Genomic DNA, 27,451 nt, shown 5'->3' with positions numbered 1-27,451 from the left:
GCTCCCCCTCCCCCACCCACATTCCTCTTAGTCTCCAAGTACTACTGCAGGGTCTCTCTTCATTATCTCTTACATCTCTGTCTCTATCATGGCTGGTAGGGCTTTAGAACAGACCCCGTTATCTCTGCTCTGGACATTTCAGTAGCTTTGTAACTGGCCTCCCTGCCTCCAACTCTTGCCCCCTAATCCACCCTGTGCACTACTGCTGGAGCTCTCAGAAACATGTCCTCTTGAACTCATGCAGCTCTTAGATAAGGCTGGAGCTCCTTATTATGGTCATGTGGGCTCTGCCAACCCCTCCCCCTGCACCAGCTGACCCTGTTCCTGCCATACCTCCCATAGCTGTGCTTTCCCTATGGATTCATCTGCCTAAATGTCCCCTGCCCCTCCCATTCCCCAGCCATCTAACAAATAGACACTCCGTGTTTAAGAGTCATCTCAAAGATCCTCTCTCTGACATTTTTTCTGATCCTCCTCCCCTTCTTTGTGCCCCAACTGTACTCCATACAAATTTCTATCATGATGCCTTATTTGTTGACAGTTTAAGACATTTTCCACTTCATAGATCTGTTTCCGACTGGAAGATTCTTGAAGGCTAGAGCTGTATGCTAGTCATCTTTCAATCCCTCCTACGTAAAGATTTAGTTCCGAGCATGTGGTAGACACTTAATAAATACCTATTGAAGTAATGAAGGCATAAAGTAATAGGTAAACAGATGTACCTTCCTGCGGAAAGAGTGTCATGTCTGGAGGTTAGGTTCTGGGGCAAGCCCACAAAATGCCCATATTGTTATATGTGAGCATTCAGTCTATCTTCATAAATGACAGTGTCAGTGTGTAAACTCTCATTCCAAGTTCCATATCTGCTTGGCAGGAACTTGTCTCCCTCTCAATTCTTCAACAATAGAGAAAGGGATTTTCAGTGGGAAAATTATGGAGACTAAAGAAGGTAAAGGAAGCTTTAAGATGCAGACTCCATGCTTAAGTATAAAAACATATTTTCTCTCTTCTTGCATGTATAAAACTCTTTAATATAGCAAGATTTATTTTAGTGAAAGAAAATAGCAATTAGAATACTATAGAGCATGAAACCTACCTGTCTGGAGATCAGCACCTTCTTAAATGATTAATTACTACTCATGAATGTGAGTTCATGTGATTTCACAAAATGTGTGAATTGTTCACATGTATGTGAACTGTCCAAAAATATGCTGATGGATTATATGTATGGTTCATATGCAAATACATCTTTATCAGAAGATGAAGATATTAAAACTCATAAACAAATATAAAGCCATGAACAAACATACATGTACTAGGGATCCCCTGGAATCCACACAAAATTTACTGTCAAAAACCAGTTCTAATTTCACTGAGCCCTTAAAAATGTTGCCTTTTTCTTGGCCAGATATCTTTTTTCTCTCTTTCCCTCTCTCTATCAGTCCAATTCCCTGTTCTGTACCACTGAATTCTTACCTTTCCCCTCCTCATTTCCTTCTCCATAAACTCATTGCAGGCTTCATGAGAACCTATGACATAATTATCACATACTCTCCCAAGTATTGTGTTTGCTGATGTAGCCTATGTTATAAATAGTAAAGTACATGGCTAAATTTTTCCTATAATAATTTATTAAACAGTTGTCACACTAATAAGTTATTTTTGGTTTTGAGCAATGAGTCAGTTCTTAATTAGTCACTATGGGGAGAGAGAGGGCAGTCAGAATTAACCTGAAACTTCAAATTCAAATATAATTAATGTCTGGAAGGGTTTTAAGTCATGCTGTATATTATAATCATTTGATGAGCTAAAGCAAAAATGATCCTCAAATAGTAGCTTTCCGTCAGAGTTATATTTCCTTATATTTACAAGAGTTTAATAATATATAAAGTTGGCTTTCTTTGAGATCAAGTATAAAAAAAGTGAATAATATCATGATCTAACAGAAAATTGTTTTTAAAGGAAAAATATGATTTACCTTTGCCCACCAGCTTGACAACATAAAGTAGGTGTTAACATTTTCATCTCCAAATTGCTCAGCCACATATAGTCCCAGCGATCCATACTTGTCATATATGTTTCTCTTTGACATGTCAGTAAGTATTGTGTGGGCATTGTTGATTTCTTTAAACTTGTCTGCAGCAGATGGATCATCTGGATTTTTGTCTGGATGGTGTTTCAAAGCCAACTTTCTTTGAAAAAAAGTAAGGAAAAGTGTTATTTGACCCAAATTACAATGACATTTTAGAAGGGCACTATTCATTTGTACATCCTTTATACATGTAAATATGTGAAATGATAATGTTGATTTAACTAAGCAAGTGTTTAGTAAATGTTGTCTCTTGTTTCTAATGTGTAGGCAAAATAGTATTGTTTCTCCTTGCACATTCTCAAAGAGATTCTCAACTGCATGGTTGTTGAGTCTAAGACATCTTGCTATTAGCAAATATGTGAATTTTATTTTTACCTGGAAGCTGATCCGGACCCTACCTCAACATGCAACATTCATGGAACATTAAAAGTTCCAGCTCAGGACCAGTTTATACCAAAATTCCATTTAGAACTGGAAGAATTTTCCAGGATTAACAAAACTTGCTTCACACCACGTATTCTAAAAGTTAAATTCAACTATCGAAAAATTTTTCTAATTTATTCTCCCTTGAACAGACATTACAACCCCTTCATAAATCTTCCACAAACAAATTCCCTTTCTTTTTCTGAACAAATACTGTGACTTCCCTTGTATTCAAATGTATAGTTTACCTCTTTTCAAATAGGTCTTTCCACTTCAAATAATCCATTGAAATTTACTTGTGAGTAAAAAGTCCTGTCTCCTCTGTGGACCATCGAGCAGTCTGTAAAGGGTGTAAAGGGTGTGGATATGTGTTGTGCTACATTGTGTGTGGCGGTGGGGGGGGGGGGGCGTGATTTGAGGGTATTCTTTATTCTTCAGTTATACTCAAGTATTTTTTAAAAAGTGAGTTTATGATAGTCAAGCTCTATCTGGTGGCTCCCTACAGGGAGATTTAAATATTAATTTAAGTCATGTTCATAGTTGAGTCTATAGTATTTTTTCCACTAAAAAGTCAATTAATTGTATGACTATCTACTGGAAATTTGACATGACTTATTCTCCCTACTGTGCCCATCATAGGTACATGTAGAAATACACCTTAAGCTTTTGTTTATTTTATCAGCTTAGATTAAATTGTTTTATCCTAATGGAACAATAAAGGCCATAAGTAGAGCAGAAAAGTAAAGTGTATCCTATAAAGCAATCTAAACAATAAGTTGGGGAAAAGCCACACCTATTTTATAGAAATCAGAGTATTGTTGGGTTAGAAAGTAAGTGAATAATAAAGTAGCTCAGTATCAGAATGCTTAAAAGTACCAAAATATTTAAAAGTACAAATTGTGGTGTATAATCCATTCTAACTTTGAACTCAGAATAAAAAAGACTAAAACAATGATGGTTCACTTTAAATTGCTTAACCAAAACACTTTTCAGCCCTTTTGAGAGATGTTTTGGGTATCTATAAATTCTTACAGACGGAACTATTGAAGACATTTTTTATGTGCAGAATTTATGATGAAATCTTGTGTTTATAGCACAATATGCCTATTTTGTCATTTTACAAACCTTTCATACAGGTTCATTTTATACATATTCAGGGACATGTACATTTGGGAGTTCTCAGCAAGTAGATAATTTTAAGACCCATGGAATGGTAAAAGATTTCCAAGAGTATGGGTCCAAGAGAAGTCCTAAGACTGAGCTTTAGAAAGAGGGAACCAGCAAAAGAGATAAAAAGAAAGATGAATGATGCAGAAGGAAAAATCCAGAGAATAGGGGATCTTGGGATCCAAGTGAACAAAGTATTTGAAGAAGGTCACATGTGTCAAATGCCATTCACAGGTCATATATGATAAAGACTAAGAATTGAAATTTTAAAAATAGACTTCAGGCCAAGATGGAGGTGTAGATAAACATGCTTTGCCTCCACGCACAACTACAGCAAAAATTACAACTAGACTACAAAACAAAGAACACCCAGATTCATCAGAAAATCAAACTGTATGGAAGCCTGACAACCAAGGATTTTCAGAAACCACATTCATCTAGATGGGTAGAAGGAGCAGAGATGTGGAGGCATGGAGAGGTGCAGAGAACCATGGAGAGGTGGTGGATTGGGTGGTCCCACATTCACATGTGGTGGATAAAAATGGGGAGGGATACCTCAGGAGCGAGAAATCCCAGCCCCAGACCAGACCACCCACCCCAGGGTTCCAGGGCCAAAAAGATAAGCTCCCATAACTTCTGCCTACAAAAATCAGTGGGGTTGGGGCAGTGGAAATAACTGCAGGATTCTTAAGAGACTTCTCTGCCCACAAAGGGCTTAGGACTCATGCAGACCTACCCACTCTGGGATTCAGCACCAGAGCAACAGCTGGAAGGCACAAGTGGCATAGAGGGAGAAGGGGGGAAAGTGAAGTGATGGGCCGGCTGCGGGGGAGCAAGTGCTGGAACACAACTTCCTCTCAGTTAGTCTCTAGAGGCCAGGCAGCAGCATTGTCCCCTCTCTGAGCCTTCCCCATGGAGAGCCACAAAGTGGTGAAATGGGTTGCCCCACCATGGTGACCACCTTAGGCTCCACCCCACATAATTTACAGGTGCTTTTTCTACAATAAGCCGTGCCGCTAAGACAGGGAGTCAAAGCAACTCTACCTAATACAGAAACAAACACAGGGAGTTTGCCAAATTGAGGAGGCAAAAAAAAATATGACCCAAATGAGAAAACAAAACTCCAGGAAAAGAACTAAATTAAATGGAAATAAGCAACCTATCAGATGCAGACTTCAAAACACTGATTATCAGGATGCTCAAAGAAATCATTGGGTACTGCAACAGCATAAAAAAGACCCAGACAGAAATGAAGGATGCATTAAGTGAAATAAAGAAAAATATACAGGGAACCAACAATGGAGGGGATGAAACCGAGATTCATATCAACAATTTGGAACATAAGGAATAAAACACATTCAAACAGAACAACAAGAAGAAAAAAGAATTTTAAAAAACAAGAATAGAATAAGGAGCCTCTGGGACATCCCCAAATTTACCCACATCCGAATCATAGGAGTACCAGAAGGAAAAGAGGAAGAGCAAGAAATTGAAAACTTATTTGAAAAAATAATGAAAGAAAACTTCCCTAATATGGTGAAGGAAATAGACACAAAAGTCTAAGAAGCACAGAGAGTCCCAAACAAGTTGGATCCAAAGAGGACCACACCAAAACCCATTATAATTAAAAATGCCAAAGGTTAAAGGTAAAGAAAGAATCTTAAAAGCTGCAAGAGAAAAGCAGAGAGTTACCTACAGAGGAGTTCCCATAAGACTGTCTGTTAATTTCCCAAAACACTCTTTGCAGGCTAGAAGGAACCGGCAAAAAGTACTGGAAGTACTTTTTTTGAAAAGTACTTTGATGAAAAGCAAGGACCTACAAACTAGCTTACTCTAGCCAGCAAATCAATTAGAATGGAAAGGCAGATAAAGTGCTTCCCAGACAAGAAAAAACTAAGGAGTTCACCATCACTAAACCATTATTAGATGAAATGTTAAAGGGAATTATATAAGAAAAAGAAGACTTAAACTATGAACATTAAAATGGCAACAAATGCACAACTATCAACAACTGAATTTAAAAAACAACCTAAGCAAACAAGCAGAACAGAAACAGACTCATAGATATGGAGACCATTTGGAAGGTTATCAGCTGGGAGGGGAAAGGGGGAAAATGAGGGAAAAGGGGCAGGTATTAATAGGCACAAATTGGTAGGTACAAAATAGACAGGGGGATGTTAAGAACAGTATAAGAAATGGAGTGGCCAAAAAACTTATATGCATGACCCATGGACATGAACTAAGAGGGGGGATTGCTGGAGGGAATAAGGGTACCAGGCAGAGGGGGGCAAAGGGGAAAAAATTGGGACAACTGTAATAACATAATCAATAAAATATATTTTTTAAAAAGACTAAGAATTGATCACTGAGTTTAGTGATATAGAAATCTTTGGTGACTGGCTTACACACACAACACACATGTATATACACAGACAATTGTGAATGTCTTCATATAGGGAAAAATAAAGCAGAAAATAAAGAGTAAAATGGAAGGTTATAACCACAATTAACTGTGCTTATAGATGCATGTTGGGATTATAGGTAATTCCTTGTTTTGTTTTTGCTTGTTATAAAAAATATACATATTACTTGTATGGTTTCCTTCCCTAAGCAATTTAAAGCTCTAGTTACAAATTCTGCACTCTTTTAATAGCTGAAAGTTTAGAGTTGTTCCTTTAAATGACCCACTATAAGTTAAAGGGGGGAAAAGGAAGACAGAAAGAAGTCCTCAAACTTTAATGATACAACAATCATCATCAAAAAAAACCTCAAGTGGATTCTTTAAGCACATTAATTTTAATGGCTTGATATTCCTGGAATTCCCACTCTATGGCCTAGAATACAATTGCAACATTTTCTCTACTAGTTCCAGAGATCATGTGTAGACCATCAAATCCAAGAGCTGTTAATTTCTGCTTTGAAAGAAAGAAATCCCTGGAAAATGGCTCTTTATGTACATTTCTTTGTTTCTAGCATTCAGTTGTAGACTGATAGACACTGCCCAAGACTTAGCCGGAGAACCCAGCTTCCTGTCATATTTTAACTCCTGGATCTTTGTCAGCTCACAAGGGCAGATGCTCTCAACCATTTATCACATTCCTCTAACAATGGAGTTGGCAAATTCAGAGGGCTGGAACACCTCCATTTGTCACAAATCCAATTCCTGGTTGCCAGCAGCATTTTGACTCCTCTTGGCAGATACTCTCAGCTCTGAGGAATCCTCAGGAAATACGGCTTACAGAGATAGCTGCCAAAATTACACAACCGCTCAAGGAGGTGGTAGCTGATAGATGACCCATCCCCTTAGGAATTATCTACAGAGCAAGAAAACATGTATAAGATTTAGGGTGAAAGAAACTGCATGGAGTACATTTCAATGTACCTTTACTCACATATTAATTTTAAAGATCTCTTTTAATAAATTTATCATGTTATACTTAACAGTGAACATAATATTCAACCAGTATGTGAGGCTTTAATTCTAAATCTTTCTTTAGTTCTAGTTACCTGTTAATCTGGTATGGCTATAATTAATATTAGAAATAGCAACAATGCCTCTAATTTCCACTTCAAAATCCAGTGACAGCTATTCACTATTTACAGTGAAGTCAGTGAGTGGCACAGAAGGTAAACATGGATTTATAGTTGGGATTACTTAAGGCCCTTAAGACCTACCTTTTTTAGAGGCATAGGAATACTTCTCAGAATTGTAACGCTCCAGTCAGTTCTCTTCCTTGCACACTTAACACTCAGGTGAGATCTACCTACTATTCTCTCAGTTTCTGAGTCACTTAAGACCTAATTCTGACCATGTTGCCCCAGCTGTAGTTCAAATCTATCTCCATGGGTTTGGAATGTCAGAGGAGACTTCTTGTGTGGGAAGGCTGGCCTCTGAGCTTCAGGCATGGCTGTGTCTCTAGCTGCCTTTCCCCACTCAACATATTTTCAGCTGCTTTCTCCAGTCACCTTCTGTTGCTCCCTACTTGAAAGATTTCCTTACTGCTATGTGATTTCTGTTAAAAATCCCTCAGCCACAAAGTTTATTATCTTTCTAATGTCCCAGAATAAAGACACCTGCTGCCTAAGACAAAAGAATAGAAGAAGGAGAGTACACGGAGCCAGCATGTACTGCAAAGATAGCAAAAGAAAGCAAAATCTGAGCTCATATTGTAGACTATTCTTTCCAGGTGAAAAAAAATGGCTACAAAGGGAAGGAAACTGATGATAGATAGGAAGATGAACTACTATAAATCAGAGATTGCCGGTGAAAACAAACCCTAGATTAGTAACCCTAGGTGTACAGCACATTTTGCAGCTATAGAGAGTCTGATAATATGTCATAATACTGGAGATTCAGTGAAACTCAGGCAACACCCAAGTGAAAATATAAGAAAACATATGATCTCCAATGCACATCTGCCTGACAATTTGTATTGACAGACACTTTAATATTTGACAATCCTCTTTTGTGGTTAACTGTGCATTTCTTAATTTAAGATATCCTCTATTTATTTGCATGTTAGTCTTTTACCATTTTTTAGTTTGATGTTTAGAATTAATTTGCATGATTTAAAAAAATACATATTCTTATATGAATCCTTTGTCAGTTATTTGCATTGCATATGTATTCTTCACTTCTGGGGCTACTTTTAATTGTCATTGTTCTTAGTTTCTTTATGGAATCTTTTGACAAACAGAAGTTCTTAATTTTAATTTAGTTGAATTAATCACTTTTCTTAAATTCAGGAAGATATTGTCCTATAAACTATATAATTTTAAAATCTTTACAGATTTGCATTTCACATGGAAGTTGATGATCCATTTGTAGCTGATTTTTTTAAATTTGGTAGAAGGTAGGCATCCAATTTGATTTTTTAAAATGGATATCCAACTGTCGTAGCACCATTTATTTATAAAATTAAATATTTTTCTTGTCTTTCTAGGCTCTCTATCCTGCTCTATTTTGCTATTTCTGGGCCAATAGCAGTCTTAAATATGATACTTTCCAAATATATCTTAATATCTTAAGAGGAAGTTCTTCCATATTGTTGTTTTTTAACAGTTCTGTGGCTATTCAGAGTCCTCTGCATTTCCACATAATTTTTAGAGTTTGCTTGTCAATTTACACACACGCGCGCGTGCGCGCATTATTGGGATTTTCATTGCAGTTGCGTTGACTCTCTAGATTAATTTGGAGATTGACATTTGTGTAATATATCCACTTATTTAGAACTTTTAAATGTTTCTCAGAGTTTTATAATTTTATCATATAGGTCCTGCATATATTTTAATAGAATTATTCCAGGGAATTTAATTTTTTGTATGTGGTTTTGACCTGAAAATTTTTCCTAGTTGATTTCAAATATAAAAGATTATTATATATTAACACTTTTTATCCCACAAACTCCCTAAACTTATTTATTAATTTTAAGAAATTATAGGTTCTTTGCATTTCTACATACACAATCATATAATCTGCAAATAATGTTTTTTTCTTTCCAATTCTTATACCATTTACATTTTTTATCTTACAGTCTTGGCAAAGACCTTCAGTAAGATGTCAAATAAGAGTGACTATAGCAGGCATCCTTTTCCCCTTCTTCTTTCATTTATTCACTAAGAGTAAATGGATCTTGAATTTTATCAAATGCTTTTGCTACATCTGTTGAGAATATATGTTTTTTCTTTGAATCTGTTAATGTAATTGATTTTATAATATTAAGTGAAGCTTGTATTCCTGGAATAAAACTCAGCTTGGTCATTATGTATTTTTTTACTTATTGTCAGACTCAATTTTTCAATATATGCGTTGAATTCTATAAATTTTCCTCAAAGTGTCATAACTGCATTCTACAGGCTTTAACGTGAAACATTCAGTTTTAGATATTTTCTAAATTTAATTATGGTTTATTTTACCCATGAGTTATTTTAAATTGTTTCTACCAATTTTTAAACATATTGAAATTTTCTTGCCATCTTTTTGTTTTTGCTTTCTAGCTTCCTTGCACTTCAGTGAGAGAACATATTCTATATGATTTATATTCCTCAAAATTTGAGACTTGTTCTATGTCTCATTATATGTTGAATTTTTATAAATGTTCCATGTGTAAAGAATAATACCTGTACCTGTTCAGTGCCCAGTGCCTTGTTCTTATATAAGAGCATTAGATTGTTTGTTAATTTTTGCTCAAATATTTTTATATTCTTAACCATTTTACTGATCTATCAAGCAGGGTATGGTAAAATCTTCCACTATGACTGTAGGTTTGCATAAATCTCCTTAAAGTTCTGTCACTTTTTGCTTTGTGTATTTTAGGCCACATTTTTTTAAAGCATACAAATGCACATCAGTTTTATATTTGCTGAAATGAAATTTTATTATGAAATATGCCTCTTTATTGCTAGTAATACTTTTTGTCTTTACTTTGGTATTAGTAAAGCTATACCAACATTCTTTGATTAGGCATCTACATAGAATATATTTTTCTCTCCTTTTATTTTTAAATTTTTTATATCCTTATATATGTGATGTCTTTTGTAAATACCATATAGTTTTGTTTTTTAATTCACAGTGACACTGTTTCTTTTCATTGAAGCATTTAGTCATTGTTTATTTTATATAATTATTGCTGTATTTCAGGTTAAATCTACTACACTTTATCATGGTGTTGTATCTTTTTTTGGTCCATCTAAAATATATTTTCTTACCTCTTCTTTTTTGTCTTCATTTGGGTCAATTCTTTTTCATTATTCTACTTTTCCCCTCTGTTACTTTGGAAACTGTACATTCTTTTATTATTCCTTTTGGGGTCCTCCTAAAGACTACAGAATTCTTGACTCATCAGTGTATAATGTCAATGAATTTTTGTCTTGTCTTAGAAAAACAGTAACACTGATATTCTCCCCTCAACTTAAGTGTTGTTGGTAGCATGTACTTCAATTTTATAAGTCTTTTAAGCCCCAAGAATTGTTGTTTAATACATTTAGCACTTAATGATGTTTTATACAATTAGTACTTCTGTACATTTTCTCACATATTTTCCTACTTTGCTTTCCTATTTTATTGCATGGGATCATTTTCCTTCTATGAACATCTATAGTATTTCCCTTAGTGCAGGCCTGCTGATGATTAATTCCTATGGTTTTTGTTTAGCTTAAAATATCTTTATTTTACTTATTTTTAAAGAGTATTTTTTCTGCATATAGAATTGTAGGCCATCAATTATTTTCTTTCATCATACCAAAGATTTCAGTCCATTGTCTTTTGGCTTTCATTATCTCCATGGAAAAGTCTAGTAATCGGCCTAATTGTTGTTCTTTGAAGATAGTCTGTAAGGCTTTTCATAAGGCTTTTCATAAGGCTTTTGGTTGCCATAAGGCTTTTCATCTTTGATTTTCAGCATTTTTATATGCTTGGATATATTGTTTTTACTTATTCTGCTTGGCTTTTATTGGGCTTCTCTTCTGGTATTTAGGGATTGATATCATTCATGAACCTGGGAAAATTCACATACATTATGTTTTCAAATAACTTTCTCCTTAATTCTCATTCTACTCTCCTAAGACCATGTAATTTAATCCTCTGTGCATTTTATCTTCTTGTATTATTTTCCGTACTTTTATAATTCTTCCTGGTTATTTTCTTCTGGCCTATCTTCAGACAGCTCTCCAACCTGTTGAACCATACCTTTGAGACCTTGAGTTTGGTCTTTGTATTTTTTAGTTATAAAATTTATCTGTTTATTTAAAAAATCTGAAGTGTCCCTTTTCATAATTTTCAGTTCTCTGTGCATATTTTCATTGCTGTAATTTATCTTCTTGATCCTGATAGTTATTTTTTAATGTGTATCTGATCATTTTAATACCTGAGATTTCCACTGTCCTATTTCTATTTTCTCATTTCTGCTGATTCTTGTTCACATTGTCTCGACTTGTATACTTGGTCATCTCTGTGTGCCAGATATTATATTTTAAAAACTTTTAAAGAAATACTTGGAGAACTAAGGAGATGTTATCTTATACCAGACAGTAAATTTTTGTAGCTTGAAACAACAAGCATTTTGTTTATTTGCCTACAGTGTTGTGATTGGGTTGGACTTGGTGGGGACAGTTTTCTTGCTCTCTCTGGCTTTGGCTAGGACTGCTCAATTGGAGCTGAAGGATCTGCTTCCAAGATGGCCTCATGGCCTGCTGGTAAGTTGTACTGGCTGGGAGCAGCAGGGAGCTCAGCTAGGGCTGTGGGCAGGGGACTCTGTTGTTCATGTTGCTTTTCCACATGGCTAGTTGAGGTGCCTTGCAACATGATGGTCTCAGGGTAGTTATATTTCATCAGTCGTGGCTAACTTAAGCCAAATTGCAAAAGTCAAAGCTGCTAGGCCTTTTAAAGGTTTAGGTAAATCATCACTTCTGCCACATTCTACTGGTTAAATCAGGTCAGAGAGCCAGCCAGATTCAAGAGAGCTACACAAAGACATGAATACCAGGGGACATAGAGTGTGGGGAGGATCGCTAAAATAATTACCAACTACAGAACTTCCTTTTTACTCTTTCTCCTTGGGCTCAGTGCTTTGGAGTCTAAGTAGAATTGCAGGACTTCCATTCCTGTTGGGTCAGGGTCCAAAAGAGTTCCGCTTTTCCCCCTTTGTAGAGTTCTGCTCAGCCTCTCAGCTTCTTTTCTTCCATATTATGACCTAGTCAGCAGTAATTCTTTACTCTCAAATGCTTTTAGGATGTATATTTAGAAATAGAACTTTCTTTTTAGTTTTTCTAGTTGTTCTCAGCAGATGGGAGAATTGGTACAAATTACCTAGCCAGTGATAATCAGAAACTCTTAATTCAGAAACTTCTGGTTACTTTTTATATTTATGTTCTCTTTTTTTTTAATATACTCACATATTAATTTCACAAAAGGCTTTATATCACTCTTATATAAATTAGCCAAAACACCTCTATGTTGACCCATGTGTTATTTCTTTACTGCAGGCTGAGACCCATAGCTAAAAAGCCCAATGGTGACAAACTCACATTTTTATGCATTCAAGTATTTTAAAAATAACCCGAGCAAGGGTTGTTAGCTTGCCTACTTTACATACCCTACCTCTCCTGGCCATTGATAAGTTACAGCCTTGAAGTTATAGGACTCCAAGCTGCTGTGGCCCTTTGCAGCTCTCTGACTTAGAGACTCCTCAATGCTTCTAAGTGGCATCAGCTAGGTAGTAAGCCTCCTTTCCAATCTCCCCCTCTGCTGGGAGTGCCTGTGCCCTTTTCCCCTCCTGAGGGTGGCCCCATGCTATAAATCTCTGGGTAGTCTCATGTCATGAGGGATTTCCCCTCTCATGTGATCCTGTTGAAGCACCTCCAGTAAAGCATGTTGTGTGTTACTGGCTTTCTTGGTCATATCTTTTCCCTTGATCAGCCCCAAAGTCTCTCACACCCCCTACAATCATTTTGTGTAATTGTACCCAGTACAGTTCCACTCCCTGCCAGAAGCTTTAATACAATATGCTGCTGAGAATAAGCTGGAACGAAAGTGTTAGTGGGGCTCAAGGAAGCAGGTGTTACTAGGCCAGGATTAGTATAGAATCAAAGGACAGAATAACAAGGCCAGGGCACCATTTTGCTTCAAATCAGATAATTAGGCCAGTACTACCTCTGCTATAAAATTATTTCTGAATACCGGCTGCTCTAGCATATATGATTCAAGTAATTTACCATCAAAGCCCCACCTAGGGGCCTCTGAAGGCACATTACAGTCCTGTGATTTCCTCACATTTACAGATGAAATATTTGAGCACTTCACCCCAGTAATTGGGTGTTTACTGGGATCCACAGTCACATTCATGACTCAAGACATCACATGAGATAACAGCAGGAACTATGATGATGATGATGATCTATTACAGAGAATTGGTCTTTTCCCACATCGAGAGTCAAGTGCTGACCTCTAGTGGCAACCAAGACAGTGATATCTCTGTACTTAAATGATTCCTTGGCAAATAATCTTCCCAAATTTATACTAGAATGTGTAATGACTTTATGAAGCATTATGCTTGGGTATTTTTTTTTAATATGAGAGTTAAAAATACTTAAACTTCTGAAAAGTTCAAATGCAAATTGATAGAGATTTGTTTTAGGCAGTTTCTTTTCAATGGCTGGTTTAAGAGCCAGCTCTTTACCCTCCCTAAGAAGGTAGACTAGACTAAAATATTCATACAGACACAGTAGATAAAATGTCTACATAGATATTTTAGAGTCTAGATAGAATTATTTGTCTATACCAGGGGCCTCCAACCTCTAGGCAGAAGACTGGTATCAGTCTGGGCCTGTTAGGAAACAGACCACACAACAGGAAGTGAGCATGAATGCAATGTGCTTGAATCATCCTGAAACCATCCCCCACACCTTGGTCCGTGGAAAATTGTCTTCCACAAAACTGGCTCCTGGTGCCAAAAAGGTTGGGGATCGCTGATCTACACTAATCATGAAAGTACCACTTTAGGGAATGAGGACTTGAAGTTCTGACACCAGTAGACCACTGGCAGTCTTCAGCAAGCCACTAAGATCTTTGAATACTGTATTTTAATGTTTTTCCTCCCCAAACAACAGCTCACCCAGAATCTGAGAGCTGCATACAATTCAAGATCTCAGTAACTGGCTCAGGATCCCAACAAAAGTTTCTGGACCTCTAACCTTATTACATTTCCTGGGAATTTTTTTTCATTCTTATTTTTTTAAAGACAGCAATCTCTATTGAACTCTGGACATCAAGGGAAAACAGGACTGGAATGTAGGAGAAATGGTTATGAAAACCTTGTCTCCTGCTTTAAATAGCAGTTCTCAATACTGGTTCCAGTCAAAGCCCTCAGCAGGCAGTTGCTCTGATGATTTCCCTGATAATTAGTGATGTTGAGCACTTTTCATGTACCATCAGTATGTCTTCTTTGGAAAAATATCTATTCAGATCCTCTGCCAATTTTTTTTAACCAGATGAGTGTTTTTTTCCCTACTGAATTGTATGTGTTCTATATATATTTTGGATATTGAATTCTTATCAGATACATGGTTTGCAAATATTTTCTTCCATTCAGTATGTTGTCTATTCATTTTATTGATGGTTTTCTTTGCTATGCAGAAACATTTTAGTTTGAGGTAGCCCCACTTATTTATTTTTGCTTTACTTGTCTTTGCTTTTGGTCAAATCCAAAAAAATCATTACCAACACCAATGTCAAGGAGCCTACCATCCATGTTTTCTTCTTTGAGTTTTATGGTTGAGGTTCTTACATTCAAGTTTTTAATCCATTTGGAAGAAATTTTTCTGTGTAGTTTAAGTTAGTGGTCCAGTCTCATTCTTTTGCATGTGACTGTTGTGTCTTCCCAACACAATTTAGTAAAGAAACAGTCCTTCCCCCCATTGTACATCCCTGGCTCCTTTGACATAAATTAATTGAACCATAAAAGCATAGATTTATTTCTGGGCTCTCTTTATTGAGCTATGTGTCATTTTTTTCTTCTAATACAATACTGTTTAGATTACTATAGCTTTGTAATAGGGTTTGAAATTAGGGAACATGTTATTTCTAGCTTTGATCTTCATTTTCAATATTGTTTTTGTTATTTGGGGTCTTTTGTGGTTACATACCTACTTTAGGACTCTTTGCTCTATTTCTGTGAAAAAATGCTATTGGAATTTTATAGAGATTGCATTGAAACTGTAGATTGCTTTGGGCAATGTGGACATTTTAACAATATTCTTTCAATCCATGAGTATAGAATATCTTTCCATTATTTGTATCTTCTTCAATTTCTTTCAACAATGTTTTATAGTTGGTTAGTTTCCAGGTTCCAAAAAGGTTGATCCTGACACCCTTTTTTCAGATATTTAGCTGCTTTTATGGATGAGCAGACCCTGGAGTTCCTTATGCTACCATTTTCACTGACATCATTTCCTATCAATACTTTTAGCATCTACAGCAATTTCATTAAAATATATTCAAGTTTATAGAAAACATACATATCCCTTTGAAAGTATACTTTTATTATTTATGCTTTTGTTTTATAAGCATAAATAATAAATACTGAATATGAATACTGATAGACATAAAGCAGACTTAAGGAACATTTTGTTATGCAATAGATGTAACAATTTTCATTGAGGTCAAACAGTGTTGTACCTTCATATTCTTACTTTTAAATTTATGTTTACATAATTCCTTTCAATTAGTGTTTTAGATTATTTGGTTTGACAACCATTGCTAAAGCACCCAGGAAGTATTGCTTTTTCTCACTGATTTATTCATTTATGCTTGCATGCGTGCATTTATTCATCAATTATTTATCAAGCACCTAGTCCATGAGGCATAGCTGTATGTGCAGAGTATTATAGCAAGTAACTATGCTGAATGTGCCATGATTTTTTTTTATATCAACAAATGACTTAAGAAGTTGGACTTTACACTATGGCCAGATATAGGTGCATTACATTACCTTAGGACCTATAAGAATTCCTTTATGGATCTTACTATTTTAACCATCAAGTGTATAATACAAACTTTTCTAGTAAATACCAAAAGCCACTTCTGGCCCCAGTGCAAGGACAGACATCACATTACCTGGTACGTGCAGTCATCCCCTAGGTGTGCTGAGAGTGAGCCCACTTCGTCACACTGTCTGGAACTTGGAGCTGGGTGCTTATTGTGGGTCCCTGTCTCTACTTCTATATTTAAAAACAAAAGTAGAGAGAGGGACTAAGAACCCTGAATTTCATCCCCAGGCTTCCTTCTTAGACATTGGCCTTTGCTCCATCCTCCAGTGTGGCTCATCCCTCAGATTCTGGCCTTTGAATCCTTAGGATTCTTGGCAGCTATTTTAAATCAGAGATGCAATTATTAAGAGCTGTGGGCTTGAGTAAGGCAATCCAAGTGCAAGTACTTAGTGCGTATGACTCTGGACAGCTACTTAACCTACTTTTCTAAGTCCATTTCCTCAAGTGTAAAAGAAAGACAATAATAGTACCTACAATATAGACATGTGACAATATCATGATGACTACAAATCACCGAGCATAATGCCTGGCACATAAAAGCATTCCATATATGCTGGAATGTGGCTTGTCCTTCTGGCTTTTCTTTGATTACTTTTTAATATAAATTGTACTAAAATTAATACTGCATTCACTTTCTTCGGGAAGACTTCTCTAATCACTAGTCCAGATCAGCTGCCTTTGTTATATACTCTTGTGGAGCAATGCTTTTTCCTCCAGGACACTGTATCTCATCAGTAATTATACACATTCTTGTCATCATTTGATTACTTTCTGTCTCCTCCACCATACCTCAAGTTACATGACGTAAGTAACCACGATTTGCTTATAATTGTATTCCCAGAACCTACTATAGTGCTTGGGACAGGAATGAATGATGAAATGAAGCATTCACTTTTATTTAATTGATTAATATGAATCCAATGCTCAAGTTAATCTATTCCCCTCACAACAGACTCCCTTGTTTGATTTGTCTTTCAGTATGTATCTTTTAAGCCTTACTAAATCTAACTCTTTATATGTTCTTTAAATGGTATAAACTATGTGTTTATATATAGATACAGATAGGTATATGTATATGTATATGTATGTGTGTGTGTGTATTCATCTTTCACAGTACAATATGAATAAGTACCCAGTACTAAATAGATATTGAGTGAATGAGTAAAAGAAGTCATTGACCATTATGATTCTAGAACTCAGAAACAAATGAAGTTGAAGTTGCATGAAGAAATAAGAGGATCAAGTGGAAGATTTGCCATGGGAGAAGGGAGGTTATGCAGCTGACCTGGAAGATAACTCTGATATAGCTTCATATTCTGTTCTCTTTATTTTAACAGAAGGTTTTAGAATTCAGGAAACATATTAGTGTTTGATAGGGATTAATTTCAATTTATCTTGTGAGCTTGAATCATCACTTTGCCTTGTAAATATTTACAATTCTTCTATTAGCTATGCATTCCCCTGACATTTACACTTTATTCATCAGCAGCCTCTGTTATGACCTGTAATTGCTAATAATCATGGGTAAAAGCACCACAGCTTGGGGTTGCCACAAATCACTATGGAAATGACACTTTTTCCTGCTCCTTGTGTAAACAGCTTTTGACTCACTGAGGCAACTCAGCCTCTTTCAAGATGAAAGATGAGTTCCAGAAAGTTCCAGGTAAAATTGAATGAAATAGAAGTATGAATTGAATTCCTGCTGCTCTGTGAACCAGAATATTTGGTGCCTTGCCAACAAGGAGAAATTAAGCTCATCCATGAGGCACAGAGACCCAGGTGTGATGTATAAAACCAGTTCACTCTGATTTTGTGGTCTCAGATGTTACAGAAGAGTTAGATCTTATTCAGTAAGTAGGCCAGCATTTTGTTAGATTCTTGCACCAAGGCAAACCAGCCAGCCTCCCTTTTGGGCATCCTAATCTTGTTTTTATCTTACTTCAAAAAATATATATCAATGTAAATAAAAACTAACACTTAAGTTACACATGAGATTTTGAATACTCAAGACTTACATTCTCCAAGTTGCATAACTGGCTATATTTTCTTCAGTTTTCCCTTCCTTATTCACTAATTACTTCTCATTTGAAGGTCCCATGGCCATACAAAATGCACCGGGTCCCAAACTCCAACTATGACCTTTCCTTGCTGATATGCCCCTCTCTATTTACTGAGTCAGTAAATGACTCCCTGTCCAGCTAGGGGACCAAACATTTGAGAATGATCCTGAAGAAACTGAGAATATAATCAAGGAGAAAACCTGGAGAAAATCTAATATTTTCTAATTCATTCTTGTATTTGGCAACATTAGTGTGGTGCTAGGGCTGGAAGTGTAAGGAAGACAAAGCACAGTGCCTTTCTTCAGGGAACTGATTGAGTGGGAGAGGAGAGGGAACTAAAAAACCTGTAAGGTTTTTATGCTCTGATAGAACACACAGTGGACCATGGAACATAGAGCAAACCTCAGATAAGGTCCCCCACAGACCTTCTCCCAAACCCACCTAAATGACTCCTTGTAAACATTTTGGGTATAATATTTGGGGATCTCCATCTCTCTCTCTCTCTCTCATTCTAACTTTTTGCTTATATGCCTCTTAAAATTTTCATAAGACTGTTCCTTCCACATTCTAATTGGTACCAATATTTTTATGAGAATGAACAGATGCAAAGAATATAAACTTTTCAGCATAGTACCAACATTGGCATGTTAAAATAAAACAGTTTTAACACTTTTTAAAATGTATGCAATGGAATTGAAATGTCACAGAACATAAATACCTCCCATACATACTCACATACATGCACACACACATTCCTTGGACAATCTCCCTGTGCCCAGGCCCTAACTAGTTTGAAGAATGCCATCCTATAGGGCTATTTCTGGGACTCATATGTATCCTTTGTGGCACCCAGTACCCCGTGTGCCAGACCTGAGCTAAACACTTTACATGTATCGTTTCACTTAATCCTCAGCAATCCTCTGAGCTCAGTATCATTATCTGTATTACATGAAGAAAATGAGGCTAAGAGAAGGGATTTGAATCCAGGTCTTTTCTGCATTTATACCCTATGCTTTTAATTTCTTTATACTTAGAATTCACTGCAACCAAGAGATCTTAGTGTTAAAATTCTATGTGGAACACCTTAAAGAGAATATGTAACTTCTAGCATCACTCCTAATACCTCCCACCTGCTTTGCTTTTCTGCATGGAACTTACGACATCTGATAGACTGTATGTTTTACTTATTTGCTTATTATTAAGTTTCCCTTTATTAAGCCCAGAATATAGGCTTCAAAAGTACAGGGATTGTGTATGCCCAGCACATAGTATGTGCTCAATAAATAGTTGTTGAATAATGAAAAGAACTTGCTGCTAGAAAGCCATTAATGAATGTGCGAAATTCTAGACATACCAGTGGCTGCTTAGTGCTCCCATCAGCCTTCTTGGCTTCTGCAGGTAGCAGCATGATGAATAGATCAACAGTCTACTGACTTTGGAGTGAAGGATTTTCATGTGCCAGTCAATATCAAGAAAAGAAGAATCTAATCACACACCTAAGATGCTTGCTGAGCAGCAAAATACATTTACCTCTTTCAAGTTACTAAGGAGAATCCAGAACAGTTAGCCTTGTGTGTTGTAGGGCTATGGTAGGGATGTGGATGCATCTTTGAGCCAGTACAGCCTACTGCTCATGACTGAAAGTTTGAGAACATCAGGGCACGCTTGGAGGCCTGGAGGCAGCCTTCCAGAAGTCCCCCAAGCCTGAAGAAACTTCCAGGAAGAAATCCAAGTCATCCCCTGCTGGGGCAGCCACAGCTGTGTAAGTCTGATGAACCACTGGGGCAGCTTTACAGAAGCCTCTCTGGGGATGAGATAGGACCGGCAGGGTCTTCGGGAAGAAAGAGCCAGGCATGATGAGCTTGACCCAAGAGCAAAGCTTTATCTCTCTGAGAGTATGGAGATTCTAAGAATACGGATATTACTGCTCGTCTCTGACTTACCTATGAGCCCAGGTTTGGGTCTCTCTATAGAGAGAAATCTATAAGAAAAGACAAAAGCTTTTGTACTAAATTTTTATATTCACTGGAGTCTCTAACAGAGGGTATCACAAAAAAGAAGGAGTCCTATATCCAGCCTTCTACCTTCTAGCAGGCACTGGTGACTCCCTCAAGTGTCAAGATAAATAGCATAAGGGATTTCTTGGCCTGGAGGAGTAATCAAAAGACTTGGACACCGAGTATTTAGCAAGGAGTACGTCTTACACCTGCCAGACCTAGTAGGGTGGCACAGAAATACAGCAGAGCAGCTATGCCCAGCTGAGAACCAGAGGAGCTACACCTGCAGAACCTAGTATGCCCAGAGCTGTGCCTAGCAATGACCAAGGACACACCCACTGAGCGAATGAAAAGCAGACATCACTAACAAGGAGCAACACTGCTACCTGGGGATGAACTCACTCCTGGATCCTGGGATACTTTCCTACAGGAGACTCCTAGAAGGACTTGGCTGATGAAGACTTTAGAGGGAACTCAAGTTCCTGGTCACTTGAAAGGGGCCAAAGCCTGGTATTGGGGATCAGACAACAATCTTTGAGTCTCATATTTCAACAACGGACCATCTGCCCCTCCTCCTCTCCTCATCTCCTTCTTCCCTGGCTTCCTAACTCAGATTCCTGTTGCCTCAGAAGGACTATGTATATTTGGTGAAAAGGAAAAAACATGCCAGTTTAAAGTTAGGGCAAATATGTGCAAGATGGGTAACCGCTTAGCCATTCCAGGTGTATTTGATTAACTCAAATGAGTCTCCTAAAGCCAGCATGAAAAGGGGAGTAGAGAGTTTTAGGCAGCCAGAGAATAGAGAGAAATATTTGCTTATCTCTTGCAAACACTGTTAGGATTAAGTAGAATGACCTAGAAATGAGAAAATTGGATTAAACGAGCCTTAAACTTCAAGCTCCTTGGAACGATTCTGCTCTGCGACGTGAAAGGCAGATGTATTCCATAATGAAGGCCGTGGATGAGGCTTGTACCACGAGACTCACCCTGTGATGTGACACTTTTGACATGGAGCAAAAAAAGTCACTTTAAGCTGGATGAATGGTTTTTGACAATCGTAGCAAATGGCAGGATAATTTTAGACATTTAAGGATGACGAGGATATCTATCCATTCATAATAGTACCTGGTATTTTCATTGTGCTTTTCCACAAAGGGTTCCACATAGTATGAAAAAAAAGATCTCATTTCTCTTTACAAAATTTCAATGAGACAAGAGCTTCAGTACATGATGGATTGACACAGTAGAAGCCTTCCTCTTGTCATTCCTCCCAGCTGTCCTTTGAGGTAGCTGAGGACTCCAATTTATCATCTGATAAATGAAATACGATTTCACTATTGTAGGAAAAATGACAATGTAGGGAAAAAAGATGCTTCACTCAGAAAGATTTTTTGATCCAAATTTATAAATAGAAGAAGGGGCTTAAATAGATCTGTGAGGCTGCTCTTTATTTTAATTCTTTGAAGGAATGAAGAACTAGAAATACTGATAATTTCCTTCCCAACTCTATATCTCTTTTAGATAACATTGACACTTTTCCTTCCATAGAATTGGATCCCACAGTCCTTGCTAAGGTAATGGGTATTTGTGATTCTGGATCTCTAGGCAGAATCTGCCAGACGTGGGTGAGCATCGACCCAGCTGGGTCTTAGATCCTTGCTCCAGGAATTTGGAATAGAAGCATAGCAAATACTGGGAAGTAGACAGGAAACAAGATAGTTTCTCTCTCACCACCTCTATTTACCTTTCTGGTACCACAGGGTTTTCCTGTGAAGCTCTAAGTTGGTTTAAAAAGGCAACCTTGATAGAAAACAGCCTAAATATTTATTAATAGGGAACTGCTTAAATTATGGGATATCTTTATAATGGAATATGCTGTAGTGTGAAAAATGAAACTTTTTATGAACTGATCATTCCTGAGGATGAATTCCAAGGTATATTGTTAAGAGACAAGTGCAAAGTACAGGATAGCAGTGATAGTATACCATCATTTGTATAACAAGGAAGGAAAAATATCATATATGCTTAGACCATTTACATTTAATGTAATTATTGTATTAGGGGTTAAGTCTATCATTTTATTATATGTTTTCTGTTTGTGTACACTGTTCCTCACTCCTTTTTTTTTGTCTTCCTGTGAGTTATTTGAATATTTTTAGGGATTTCATCTTGATTTGCTTCTAGTGTTTTATGTGTGGATGTGTAAATATGTGTGTGTGTGTGTGTGTGTTTATGTCTATATATATGACTTATCACAGTCTACTGATATTATATTATTGAGTGAAATGTATAAACCTGACTCCCATTTGGGTCCCATTATCCTCCGCAAATTTAGATATAATTGTCTTGAGTATCAGATGATGTTATAATTTTTACACCAATCATCATATGCAATTTAGAAAATTCATGAGGAGGCAAATCGATTGTATTAACCCATATTTCTGCATCCATCATTTTCCTTTCTCCTTTCCTGATGATCTGAGAGTCCTTTCATCACTTTCTTCTTTTTGGAGAATATCCTTTAGCCATTCTTTAAGAGTAGGTCTGCTAGTGATAAATTCTCTTAGTTTTCCTTTATCTGAGAATGACTTTATTTCCCCTTAAGTCCTGAAGTGTAGTATTACCAGATACAGAATTCACAAGTTGACAGTTCTTTTCTTTTAGCACTTGAAAAATGTGCTGCTTCTCTCTGGCCTCTGTTGTCTCAGAAGAAAAATCTGCTGTCATTTGAATTGGTGTTCCCATATAAATTATGTGTTGTTTCTCAGTCTGCTTTCAAGGTATTTTCTTTGTCTTTAGTTTTCAGAAGTTTAATTATGATGTGTCCTGGCGTGAATTTCTTTATATTTATCAAATTTATTATTCACTCGGCTTCTTGATCTGTAGGCTTATAGATGTTGCCAAGTTTGGAGAATTTTTAGTCATTATTTCTTTAACTACTCTTTCAATGCCATTCTCCTCCTTCCCTTCTAGGACTCCAATGTTATGTTGGATCTTTTGTTACAGCCTTACAAGTTCCTAAAACCCTGTTGTTTATTTTCTCTCTGGGTAAATTCCACTGATCTGCCCTCAACTTCACTGTTTGTATCCTCAGTCACCTCCCTTTACTACAGAGTTTATCCAGTTAGCTGTAGCATTTCTGTTATTTTTCAGTTCTCTAAGTTCCATTTGGTTCTTTTCTTATAACTACTATTTCTCTGATGAAGTTTCTGTTTTTTTTCACTTGTTTAAAGAGATTCATAATTGCTTGCTGAATCTTTTTTATTATAGTTACTTTAAAATACCACACAAATCCAATATCTGGTTCATTTCAGTATGGGAGTCAGGTGATTATCTTTCCTCATGCACGTTATAATTTTCTTGATTCTTGGTACAATGAGTTATTTTCATCTGGACATCTTAGCTGTTATGTTAGGAGACTCTGAGTCCTATTTACATATTTTTATTTTAACAAGCAGCCATTCTGGGTTTAACAGGCAGTTTCTAGCTCACTTTTGTGGACTGTGTATCCACTGACAATCTAATTTTCAGAGTCTTTATGGTGCTATTTTGGTCTGGTTTATCCTGCCTCTGGAGCCCCCACTGGCCCTCACTGGTACTAGTTTAGAAAACTGGTGCAATGAAAAGGAACTTCCCTACCTGGGTTGTCTGGTGCGTTTAGGTGAGGAAAGGGAATCTCCAAGGCTGCAAAAAGCACTTCCTGGGTCATGTCTTTGTTATTGCAGAATCCTCCTTGTTAATACCCCCTGTCAAGTAGGGTCTCTGGGTGAGAAAGGGGAGTCTCAGGCTGGTAGGGAAGTCCTCTGGCCAGTTTCGTAGCAAGGACTTTCAGATGGTCCCCTTTGCTGCTTCTGCTGGGCTTATCTAGAGTTGTTGGCAGGGCTCCTGTTCAATTTGGAGGAAGAATAAGATACCTGACTGCCTTCCCATTGCTGGAGTGTGTATCGGGAAAGGCCAGGCCTGGGTTATCTTCTCTTGGGTGGGGAGTCATAAAATGCCCCACCACTGTGTCGTTCCCTTAGTCCTGTGGTCCCTAAACAATTCATCTTCTCTTTCTACTTTAGTTGTCTCTTGCGTTATTCTAAGACTTTTTAGTAATGCTTAGCAGAGAGGAACAGAGACAGACAAATCTATACCATCTTGCCCAGCCCAGAAGGGCTGTATAGATGCTTATATAGGTATAAGATCTCTCTAGAAACGTACACAAGGAATTGCTTTCCACGGAGAGGAGGAAACTTGAGGATCTGAGGTATGAGGAAGACATTTTTGTATAACTGTTTGTATGATCTCAAAAATAAACATAAAATATAAAAGAAGGTAAAATGTCTTCTAACCCAGCTTTGTTTTCAAGAGCACAACCAAGGATTACAACAAAGGTCAAGCAGCGTATGGATTCAACAGTTGGTAATTTTATTAAATTTCATTGGCTTTTAATTTCACTATATTTTGACTGCTTTGATCCAGATCCTTGAATATAAGAATAATATTCTCAGTAGATTTTCAGCCTGCTCATGCACTTTAAATAACTTGCAGAATACAAATGTGTAATTTAGATAGAAGTAGATGCGTTTGGCAGCATACTAGTGCCCTAATCAGCTGAAAAAATATTTGTATGACATTAAAACAAAATTAATAGGAAGATGCTGATTACATGAAAAGACTTTAGGTTGTAATTATTAAACTTGCAAACAGCTCGGCATAATTAGTGCCTTAATTAGGATATGACCTGAAATTTTAACTTGCGAAATTAATAAAGGCAATTAAAAGTCGTATTTGTAAAGTGGGTTTTAAAACTTAGGAAGTAGTTGGATATCACTTTTTTCTCATTTTGGAGAGCATCTTTGTAGGTATTAAGCTTGCAGCACAATTATTTTGATTCGCAACTCCCATCACCAGCACAAGGTCTCAGTCCCAAAGCCTTAAAAGTCAAGTTTAGTGACCCTCAAACAAGGACACACAGGACTCAGCAGCTCCCAGGCACACCCCTGGGTAGCTCTGGAACACAGTAAAACAGCAAAGACTCTTCCTCTCCCTAGTACCTTAAGGGAAATATAAACTAGAATATTGATATGACTTGGATCAAACTTTACGATTTTCACAGAACTGTTTGGATTCAAATGACAATTTGTTCTTTAACACATGTTTCTTGAAAGCATTCTGAGTCCTACAGTTTACCACATGGTAAAGGTTCCAATCCAAAGCCAAAGAATTTTTCCATTAATAGATAAAAATAGAGAATTCAATAAATTTCAGTGGGCTAGTGATTTAAGAAAAAATAAATCTTAAATTCTACCTTTATTCCTTATGTCAAAATAAACTCCAAATTGATCAAAAATTTAATGTAAAAAAGTAAAACCATAAATGTACTAAAAGAAATGGGTTAATATTTTTATAATATTTTAATAAGAGAGGCTTTTTAACCATGACAGATAAAACAAAAATCCATAAAGTAAATGACTAACAAATTTATTTACTTAAAAATTCTAAACTTATGTATCTCAACTATAACCATAAGTTGTAAAATAACAAGTCCAAATAAGAAGTAACCAATTAAAAATAAACTTTTGTTTATGCTTTGATTTATTTTTCTTTCTAAAGGCACAACTTTATTCCTCAATAAATAAGGAAATAATTGAAAATATGCATCATGATTTATGTACAAGGTAGTAAACTATAGAGAAAAATTAAAAGAATGTACACGTTGCCCTGACCAGTGTGGCTCAGGGGGATGGTGACGTCCTGCAAAGCAAAAGGTCACCAGTTCCATTCCTGGTCAGGGCACATGCCTGAGCTGTGTGTTCCTTCCCTGGTTGGGACATGTACAAGAAACAACAGATCAACATTTTACACATCAGTGTTTCTCTCCCTCTCTTTCTCCTGCCTTTCCCCTCTCAATAAATAAATAAATAAATAAATAAATAAAACCTTTTTTAAAAAGAAGAATGTACATGTTTAAAAATAGCTTATGAAGTAATTAAATTAGAGAATAACCATAGCATTAAAAATATGACTATTTAATGATACCAATATAGTTTCATGATAGAACCTTGTTAAAGTAAAAGATAAAGAATACAGATGCATCCAGTTTGTTTTTAAAATGTCTTATCTAAACAGAAAAAAGAATAGAAAGAAAAATATTACTAATTATCATTAGAGGTAGAATTATAGATGTTATTATTTTTATCTTTAGTAGTTCCCAAATTTTCTATAATAAGTTAATTATTTTTGTACTCAATCATTTTTATTTTTAATTCCTTGGAGCTTTAAAGAAAAAGGTATTTCAATTTTTCCCCAAAACAGCTAGCTTGGAACTAGGTTAGATATGAGAGATCAAAGTTGAAGATTTTAAAAGTACAACATATAATATAGCAATGACAACAAGCCCCCATTTATTTTTTTCAAATCCCTCTCCCAGATTTGTTGTCACTGTATCACGTGGGTTAAATTACAACTCCTAGTCATTCACAGTGAGATCTCTCTCTCTTCTTTCTCTCTCTTCTCTCTCTCTCCTTCCTCCCTCTCTTTCCTCTCTCTTTCTGCCCCCACCTCTCTCACTGTAGTCTTAGAATGTAGGCTGCCCTTTCTTAAGGCCCAGCATCACAAGACAGTTCTTTCACAAAATCAATATCTGCCTCTCTATTCCCATCTGCCTGTATTTGTACAACAGGGAACATGAGTTCCAAAACTGAGGTTACCTGGTCTTAGCAGGAAGCCAATGTCTAATTGGAGGCACTTGCCAATCGCAAAATAACTATCACTAGTAGTACAGGAAATGTCATTATTGAATTTTCTTTGTACCTGTAGGTTTTCTTAATTTCTTCAGTTGATGCTCCTTTATGCAGGCCAAGAATTTCATATAGAGCTTCCCCAGAGGTCGACATAGTCCGCTGTCTTTGGGTAGGTGTGTCACATGCCATTTTCTCGGGCTATAAAACTGAAGGGGGGAAATGACCATGAAGCTTATGCATACTGGATTCTCACTCTCTAAAAGGGAGATAGTTCCCTTCTGACCTTTCATAAAATGACAACCTGAAGTACTTTTCTGTGCCAACTGCAGAATGAAGGGAGGAAAAGGTTAGGACTGCCAAAAGTAGAACTTCAAGTAAGTACTAAAGACTATAGGTGGCCATGCAAAGGGAATGTGGCTTTGCCCACATGCTTAAATAGAG

The 27,451-nt window shown here is 36.6% G+C and overlaps 1 protein-coding gene across 1 annotated transcript in view; it reads right to left on the bottom strand.

Moving 5' to 3' along the window:
• The window catches only part of DNAJC5B (DnaJ heat shock protein family (Hsp40) member C5 beta), a 43,735-nt gene extending 16,515 nt beyond the window's left edge, over positions 1-27,220 (bottom strand). Inside the window, exons 1-2 of the mRNA XM_054590040.1 lie at positions 27,081-27,220; positions 1,979-2,192 (exon numbers count right to left, since the gene is read on the bottom strand). Of these exons, the coding sequence (XP_054446015.1) occupies positions 1,979-2,192; positions 27,081-27,199 (333 nt within the window). The 5' untranslated portion in view covers positions 27,200-27,220. The remainder of the gene's footprint in view (positions 1-1,978; positions 2,193-27,080) is intronic.
• Between the last annotated feature and the right edge of the window lie 231 nt (positions 27,221-27,451).

Source organism: Pteronotus mesoamericanus, unplaced genomic scaffold (genome assembly GCF_021234165.1).
Source record: "Pteronotus mesoamericanus isolate MK-2021 breed Mesoamerican mustached bat unplaced genomic scaffold, CSHL_Meso_final scaffold_174, whole genome shotgun sequence".
NCBI lineage: Eukaryota > Metazoa > Chordata > Mammalia > Chiroptera > Mormoopidae > Pteronotus > Pteronotus mesoamericanus.
Note: the sequence above shows the minus strand (reverse complement) of the source record. Positions and strands in the feature narration are given on the sequence as shown.